General features: G+C 48.4%; 1 protein-coding gene across 1 annotated transcript in view; it reads left to right on the top strand.

Annotated features, from left to right (window-relative positions):
- The window catches only part of ZBTB5 (zinc finger and BTB domain containing 5), a 2106-nt gene extending 2000 nt beyond the window's left edge, over positions 1-106 (top strand). The window contains exon 2 of the mRNA XM_010140071.1: positions 7-106. Within this exon, the coding sequence (XP_010138373.1) occupies positions 7-106 (100 nt within the window). The remainder of the gene's footprint in view (positions 1-6) is intronic.
- Positions 107-9312: the final 9206 nt, after the last annotated feature.

The raw sequence follows: 9312 nt of genomic DNA, 5'->3' as shown, positions 1-9312 counted from the left end.
CCTTAGGTGCGGCAGGCGGTCCAGCCAGTCCAGCCACCTCTACAAGCACTCCAAGACCACCTGCCTGAGGTGGCAGAGCAGCAACTTGCCCAGCACTTTGCTCTAACCCTCTGTGGAGGATACCAGTGTAGATGTCCTGCTCTGCAGGAACATGAACATATTTTCCTTAAGGCTGCAGGCTCAGAGGCTGCCCTTGGTCAACAAACACTTAACGTGTGATTGTGCCACACACGCAAGAATCTTGGTTCTGTCGATTGGGGATATCACTGTACCTACCTCGCAGGGGTGTTGTGAGGCATCAGCAGCTGCAAGCGAAGATCTTGGAGATGCTCAGACGTCACACCGCGGCGCGTGGACCATTACTGTGATGTAAGTCCAGACCTTGGGCTGATGGGGATGCGGTCCCTACGCCAACGCGGTTCCTTTGCAGGGCAGAGGAGTGAGAGCGTAGTTATCTCGTGAAGTAGCATGTTTCAAGAGTGAGACACTGAAGTGCAAATTTCCTCTTTTTTTTCTTTTCGTGAAGTATTTTGTAAAAGTGAAAGCATTTAAATAAATGACCCGTAAAACAAGTTGCTGCATTGTGTATGGGCAGTAATGCAAGAGCTGGGTATGGCACCAGCGCGGGCTGACATAATGCTTTACAATAGGCTGATTGTGACAATAGTTCTAGGGTTGTGAATGTACGTTTGGCTGTTTTGTAGTAAGGGACACTGTGTAATGAAGGTGCTTAAATTAAATCCAAAACCATTAACTTTTGGACTGCCGGATGTATATATACTTCGATTACAGCAAGATCTGGACGTGTGAGTGATTTTTTTCTGTAGAAACTTGTATTAAGTGATAAGTGAAGTACTGTTTCTTGTTCGTGCTATTCTTAGCAGTATTTTAACTGATTTGTATCTCCTATGTTGATGTTCTATATTCACAGCAGTCTGAAAAGAGCTTGTCCTTGTCTGCTTTGTTATTTTGAAGGAGAGAGATAATTTGTGATGGCTTTTTTTACCACGTAAGATAGTCTCCTGCTGTTTCCAGATGCTGATAGTCAGTCTGATCCCCGTTGCTGCATAAGCATATTGTCCTTTTCTGACGCTTATCTTCAGGCTTTCATTTCCTCCCCTGTACACACTGGCTGCCTTTCCTGCACAGCTGTGGATTGTTCCTCAGATCACACCAGCCACGGATGATCCTCATTTGCCATATTTATTTATGTCTCTCTATGAAATGTAGTTGTCAAATCCAGTCCTTCACCTTAGTGTCACAAATGTACTTTTCCACACAGATTTTAAAAATCTAGCATAAATTTAATTTTAAAAAATAGCCCTGTACACTTTGTGTAGCAGAAATTCAGTGATCGTTACTAATCTCCAAGTGACTGGTATAAATCTTTCATCTTTGATGCCATTGTCACTAATACTGTCTGCAGCCTCTTTTTTCTTTGTTAATGATGCAGATGAGCTGACTACTGGTGTTCACCATATTGGGTTTCTAACTAACGTTTTTGAGCACCTCTGCTGGTAAATGTTGCTCTGCCACGTGGGAGCTGGGTCAGGGCTGCAGCATGTCCATTCTGCTTGGGAGAGACAGAGGGCTCGCAGTTCCCGGTACCCAGGTCGCAGAGCAGCAGCTTTCCATTAATATAAAAAAAAATTGCAGACCACCTCCTCTTTATTTTATTCTGCGTGGCAAATGTGTCCTATATGAGGATATTCAGCAGTTCTGTGGAATTTGTGCTACCTGATAGTGCTTTTAAACCTCCTAGACTGACATCGAATAAATGGAAAATGAAATCCTAACCCATGGCCTGCAGCAGCATGACCTGTCAGAGCAGCTGAAACCAAACAGTCCTTGTCAGACCAGAGGGACTGCGGGAATCTGTTTTTGCTCGCCTATACAGGAAACAGCACCCACCAACGACGGACTGTGTCCGCAGCTCTGATTGCACCACTTCACACCGAGAAAAATGCCAAATGTCTGTCCATGTGCTGTTTGCGCCTTGAGCATCCAGGGTGTACAAGAACGCAGAAACAGTGGATGATGGGATTAATCCCTTTAAAACGTTAACTTTTTGTTAGAGGATTTATTTAATGGTCGTATTTCTGGCTTTTGATTTTGTAAGCATTACGGAAATGTGCTGCATTTTTTTTAAAGCATGAGGATATGCCACATTTTGTTTGATAATGATTTTGATACCGAGGACTAACAGTCTTGAGCTATACTAAACAATCTCACTGAAACATCAATAAAATGCAGTATTTTGTACTTTAATATCTACCTGTGTTGCCTTATTGGTAATATTCTGACAGTTTAATCTTCCTCTATTCCTAGTATTCTCTTTTAAAAATGGGGGGATTTATGTTTTCTATCCATTTCCTACAGCACATTGGAATTCCTTGAATTCTTACAACGCATAGGTAAGGAGATTAAGAACTAGTACGAGCAGATATTTAACTGTGCTTTTGAACTGTTTTTGTAAAAACTTGTGTCATGGTGAAGTATCAGACCTTGTGCAGGAGGACTTGTCTTCTTGCTTTAAGAAAAAGATCAACTTGGAGTGTTTTTGGAAGTACCAACTCTCAGTTTCACTCTTTGTTGATACCTCATGCACCTGGAGGAGCACTCTGCAAACCCAGGAGCATGTGGCCACTTGTGGCTTTCCCAGTCTTCCAGTATGAAGCAACACCTCAGACCAGTACATCCACTTGGCTGTCCTGTGCTGTAGAGTGGGAGCTGCTCATCTCAAAGCCTCGTAATGTTGTAGCCCTGACTGCTGCTCGTAATTAAACTTCACAGTGCTGGGTGTGACAAGATCGCTTGGCAGCGCAAAATAACCCTCCTGAAAGGTAGGCGCATGCCTTGGCCTTTCTAACACAGTGCTGCCCATTGCAGGTCTCCAGGTTCCTGCTCTCATTTTTGAGAGGACATGTAGCACCTCCTCCACAAGAAGTGGATCCCTATGTGATCCATTATAAAGCCTTGCAGGACCGTGCTGTCCTGTCAATGCTTTGTGAGCTGGTTTGATGGCTGGACTTTACCTCAGTGGCTTTGTCCAGGCTCAGGGTGCTTTCGTATCTCACCGAGCTGCTACCTCAGTGTGGTGGAATCTCTTCTGGCCAGCTCTCTAGTCTGCAGGTGACTATTAAAGGAGTTTCATGCATTGGAGATGCTGTGCAGCTGGCTGACCTGCTTGCAGGGATTCTTGCTCCTGACGCAGCCTTAGTAAGATGGGTTGTGTTGCCTGCATGTTCCTCACCAGACAAGGCTGGAAAGAGGGGATTCTGGGAACATCCCTGCTTGCCCACGTTGGTGATTGACCTTCTTTTTAGCTGTCCCCTGATGAGTTCACTTTGTGACTGCACAGGTACTTGTGCTGGCAAGGGAGGAAGAATCAGCGGCTGGGTTATTTTTGGTGACAACATCTGAATGCCCATCAGTGACCTTTCCGGTCTTCAGCACAAGGCAACAACGGTTGGTTTGATGACTTGCTTAATAAAACTTATTAGCGCTGACAAGACTAAATAGCATGACGTGAGAGCGTAAATTGTGTCCCAAGCAGACATCATGGTAGTTAAATGGGTTTTGAAAAGGCATGAAAGCAGCTATAATTTAAATGCTGTATTGTGCTCTTAATTCTTAATAACACGTAAGTTCAACCTGAAGCTTCCTCTGAAAGGAACAACTGAACTTACGTGAGATGTCGGTTGGTGGAAACTGCACACCCATGACACCTGTGTATCAATGTGTTGGTGAGAGCACCAACTGCTGAGCTGAAACCCTGCATGCACTTACTGCAGTTGCACCAGGTCGTGCTTGAGTGTCGCTTGCTTGTAGTCCAACCTCATAAAACACTGACAAACCATCACGCAAACACCCCTGCCCAGGAGGTCCGAGGATGAGTGTGCCGTGGCAGTGGGTGTTTGAACATCAGTAGATGTTTGAGGCTGAAGTGCTGCAGCAAAGGCTCCTGCTTCTGTGGCAGCTTTGCCGCCTTTGGGGGCTGACCCCTGCAAGCAGCTGGAAAGAGCAAGGGTGACACTCGGCCTGACACCGCCACCTTTCCTGGGACTGTGTTCCCATGCCTCTCCCCTGCAGAGATCCGGGCGCACAGTGGATGGAGAAACTGCTTTGCTGCTGTGAAACACTGCTGCCCCACAGCAGGGGCAGCATCAGTCACTCATTTGCATCAGTGCTAGTAGCCAAGTAACCTCCAGAACGGGCTGTTGAAAGGCCCCTGCTGAGTGGTTACTGCTCTGTTTGCCAGCCTGGAGAGAAATACTGGTTCTTGGTAAAACTAACAGAGAAACCTTGCACTGGGTAACAGTTTTGTTCCTGGTAGAATGTCCTCTTTGTGAGAGCTGATAATGGTTGTTACTAAGATAATATTAATACCTACGTGACATCTGTAAAATCCATAATCTATTGTCACTGTTGCTCCCTGAATTCCTTCTGGGAAGGTGCTGGTGCAGCGATCTGGAGGCCCAGCACAGTCACACTGTGTCCTGGGAGCTGCTGCAGCTCACCCCACAGGCTGTGGGTCGCACAAAGTTCTGGGGAGTGGTTGTTGTTATGGAGTATGTTCAGAACTAAGCCTCAAGGCTGGCCTGGGCTCTGCTGTCAGTAGGTTTGGCTCTGACCAGCCACACGGCTGCAGGTTCCTCTATGCTGGTGCAGAGAGAGAAGGTCAACACTTTATCGTTGACAGGTTTTATGTATTTTTAGAAAGCAAAATCTTTTCAGTAAGGACATACTGATGTTTTCTCTGGTTGGCACAGCAGAATGATCACCAGCTGCAGAAGGTGCTTTTCTCGAAGAAGTTCCAAGATGTGACAACTGCTGTGCTGTGGTCACACCAGCAGCCTCACCCCTATTTCTTAGTGCACTTTGGGACTCGAATATACGCGCTCAGATACCAGTTTATTTACACTTAACTATTTCTCACATCATTAGGGGTCACAATAACCTCTTCAATGGTTAGTCAACATCCTTCAGCATCACAATAACTTCACCAATACCAGAATCTTCAGTGTCAACATTCAAAAATCACAGACCAGCAAAATAACCTGTCAGACTTGCACTCGTGTAATAGAGACAAGGTTTTCCCGTCAGAGTAAACCCTTCTGATTTCTGTTCCATCAGCTGGAAACTTCCCATCCTGTTTTGATGCTGAGGAGTCCACTCCCTTTGTACCTACCACCATGGCTACAAACCTTCCCTTGGTCAGCAGAGGTCTCATGAGAAACTTCCCAGACACTTTCTGCGTCTGACGGGCAGGCGTACAGTAATCAGCGAGACTTGTGAATCAAAGCGTATTGATAAACATGTCAGATACTCTCTCAGGCATGAAACAAAGGTCTTCCCTTAACTAGCCAGCATCAATGACTAATTAATGAACATCTTCCAATAGCTATTATTGCTATCAGAGTATGGTCCATTGAACATCAAGAGAAATTCAAGCAGAGAATCCAGCATGAAGAACACTTGCCACGGCACAGAAAGAAAAGCACAGCGAGTACTAAATGAACTTAATTCCTAAGCTCAGGCTTTTCTCTGCGTGTTTCAACTCCCTCCCTGCACCAGGCTGATGCCACTGCCGCTGCTGCCCTCCTCTCTCATTTTGTCAGAAATGTTTTGGATTATTATGCAGCACCCGCTCAGCTTTTATTCAGGATGTGGGTCAGAGAAGACAGGACACTGCTGCTCTTGGAGGCACAGACTCCTGCACTTTCTTTCACTCTTGCCAGAAACTTTCCTGTGCTGTGCAATAGCAAATGGTGAATTGAGCATTTCAGTTACGTTACAGCCAGTTGCTGTCCTGGGATTTTCTCCAGAGGCTGTTCCCTGTTCGGCTGTCCGGCTGCAGCACAGCACTTGCTGCCTCCCTCCTCAGCCACCTGGCCTGCACTGCTTGCCTTGTGCCTGACTCACTGGGAAGCGAGCGGAGGAGCTGCTTTGGGTGCTGGCCACCTTCCAGAAGGGGTCTGGCCAGGCTGCAGCCTCCCCTGGAAGGAAGCACAAGGTTCTTCCTCCTCATGGCCTGTGGGCACCAAGAAAGAGCCCCTGCCTGGAGCTTGGTGGAGAGGGGCTGTTGCCAGCACTGCTGAGAGCACACCCAGCAAGATCCTGAGCTGGAAACAAGATGCTTTCCTCTCGCCTGTTGCAGCCACCGCTTGCCCTCTCCTTGCCATCATTTCAGAAAAGCTCCAGTTTTGCATCCATCCGGCAGCCGATGCTTCATGTTACTTCTGCTCTTTTTCAGTGTGATTTCTACAGGCATGAGCAGCTCTCACCAAGACCCGAAGCACGGTGGAAGCCTTTGGGCCTGTCGTGGTTTAACCGCAGACAGCAACCAAACACCATGCAGCCGCTCACTCACTCCTCACCGACACCCAGTGGGATGGGGAGGAGAAGTGGAAGAAAGTGAAACTTGTGGATTGAGAACAGTTTAATAAGTAAAAATAAAATAGAATAGCAATAATAATAACACAAGATAACAACAATTATTACTTTGGAAAGGAATATAGTAAAAAGAGAGAGAAATAAAACCCAAGAACACACTCAGAGGGTGCCAGGCTCTGGCAGGCACAGGGCTGGGACAAGAGGATGAGTGAGGAGATTGCACTGGAGCTCACATGGTGTCCCCATGCCTACCTGCCCCATGCACCGAGCCCTGGGATAAGGACAGCTTTTCAACTTGCAAGGCAGCATCTCCAGTCCTGCTTTGTCCCAACTGAAGATGGCTTCTCTGAAGCCACAAGTTCCTGGGTTACATTTACATGCTATGGAGCATGTGGTGGGTTCCTGCACCCATGAAGCCAACAGAGCTGCTTCAGTCTTGGCTGTGGAGGAATCACAGGATGGAAACAATCCAGTATTAGCGGGTGGCTGGTGCTGCTCAGCAACTTCAGCACTGACCTGGCTGAATGCACCGGGCATGCTTCATGTCCTGTGTCTGAGGGATGGGTTCCCCTGGGGTCACACAAACTGAAATGTGATGTTAGATGTGGTGCTGAGTGACATCATTTAGTGGTGACCTGGCAGTGCTGGGTTAATGGTCGGACTTGATGATCTTAAAGGTCTTTTCCAACCCAAAGGAGTCTGTGATTCTATTAAATGTTCACTCACATCCTTCTCCTCTCCACTCCTTCCTGTTGCAGGTGAAAATACTGACACAGTTCTGATTAGCAGCAATCTAAGATTTATTGATGGTGAGGGGTAGATCAAAGAGTTGACTCTTAGCGGCGCTTAATCACTGACCAATTCATAATTAACAAGGTGATTCAATAGAAAAATGTTAGAAACAAAATAGGGACTTGGTTACAGGTTCAACGATGACAAGATTCACACTGACTTAGAGCCAGGTGTCCTTAACGTACCTGTAGATGTCTGTGTGTGCACAGACAGACAGACAGACCCACAGACAGACAGGCAGACAGAGTGCCCTGGAGCCAGAGGGAGATCCAGCCCCCACCCTGGTGTCCAGAGGTGAGTGTCCGGACACAGGGCTCAACAGAGGGTGGATGAAGATCCGGGAGAGCTCAGAGGGTCTCACTTCAGCATCCCTGGTTATGGGGTCCCAGGGGATCGACTCTCACCAGGTATTTCCCACCCTGGCCCACCTCGGGTGTCCAGACATTCTGGTGTTTTCTGCCAGTTGTGCAGGCCCAGAACTTGGCGATTCCCGAAGTCTGGTATCGCCTCCACCGTTGGCCCCGACCCAAGTACAGATGGACCAGGGTATCACAGCCCAGATCCAGAGGTACCGCCACCCGGATAGAGATGACTGTGCTATCAGGACCTACATGTGGATGTTCCTGGCTATCAGGAAGTGACAACTTCCCAAGTGACAGAGAGAGCACAGCATGGCTGTGAAAACCAGGCCCAGCACTCCAAGGAGATGCCTTCGTGTTCTGTCACTATCTATCTGTTGCAATCCATGTCTGACTTGCCCTGGGTTGGGTCATGGCCCAGGAACAAAGAGCGGGAGGCAGGGATCACATCAGGTCTTGAGTGGGCCTTGAGTGGCAGGGGACCATACCACCACACTCCCCTTTGTTTCATACACCACTCTCATTGTCTAAACCTGGGGAGAAGAGTGATGATGCTGGGAGAAGGATGCCCGTTGAGAGGCACAGCTCATGAGGAACCAGCATCCAGGTCTGCTTTTCACCATTTTCCCCAGCATGAGGACTGGGAGCATGTGGAGCTGGGAGGAGGCTGCTTCAAAAATGGTGGGAGCGATCTCCACACCATATAGAGGGGTCGTGCATGGGGCTGGCCAGGTGGGTGGCACCATGTGGACGTGACAGGTCTGTGAACAGGTCCTGCAGGCAGTGGGCAGGGCTGTCCTCTCTGCCTCATGGTCTTAGGTGCCAGGAGGCCACAAGGGGATGAGACCATCGCCAGGCCAGTGTGCACCTCCAAGCAGCCTCATTGCTGTTGACCCATCCGGCTGGACAGGCCACCCAGGACTGGGACCCAGGACCCAGGACCCAGTCCTGTCCTCCCACCAACCCTGGCAGGCTGCACTTGACGAAGCTTCCCCACAGCCCCACAGGGGTAGAAGACAAGAAAAAGTTAATTTGAACTGGCTTTTTATAGACAGGGAACACAAATTCACAATTTGCAGGTGTGTCCAGCTGTGACAGCGCTATCACTACAAGACTGGGCTCAGGACAAGTCTGGTAGAACTCCAGTGAAGTAACATGGCTGAGCTTGTTTAACACACTTGGCTGTTGAGCTCAAAATGCAACAGTCCTGTACATCAAGACCTTGCCTTTTATTCTGGAAATCCCAGCTGGGGTTTTTCCTTTCCTGTGCAGTGACCTCATCAGAACTGTCCCCACGCTGCAGCTGCACAGGAGGATCGCTGGTCTAGACCATGAAGCTGCAACCGTGGCTCCCAACCAGAGAAGAGTCCCTGCAGGCCCCAAAGGGCTTAGTTCCTATTTGAGGAAGAGCAGACTCTGGACCTGGGCTTGCTTGCAGCAGACCAGGGAGGACTGCCACAGCTGCAGGGGACTCCGAGGAAGTTGCCCTTTTCAAGCAATCTCCCAGAGGAAGTGGGAAACACTGGGAAAGGTGCTCACTTGCTCATTCCTTATTCTTGAGAATAAAACTTTGCAAGCCCACAGCCAAACCCTCTGCTGAAGAGAGTGAGGAACAAGCTGCTCCCACCCTCGAGAGCATGGCTGGATGCTGCAGGGCCACGCACTCACAGTGCAGGATCCTGCTGCAGGTGGCTTATGGGCATCTCCCGAGAAATCTGGAAACCCTCTTTCTTGACCATTTCCACCCTTCAGAAGGAAGATGCTC

Source organism: Buceros rhinoceros, unplaced genomic scaffold, assembly GCF_000710305.1.
Source record: "Buceros rhinoceros silvestris isolate BGI_N320 unplaced genomic scaffold, ASM71030v1 scaffold2907, whole genome shotgun sequence".
Lineage (NCBI taxonomy): Eukaryota > Metazoa > Chordata > Aves > Bucerotiformes > Bucerotidae > Buceros > Buceros rhinoceros.
Note: the sequence above shows the minus strand (reverse complement) of the source record. Positions and strands in the feature narration are given on the sequence as shown.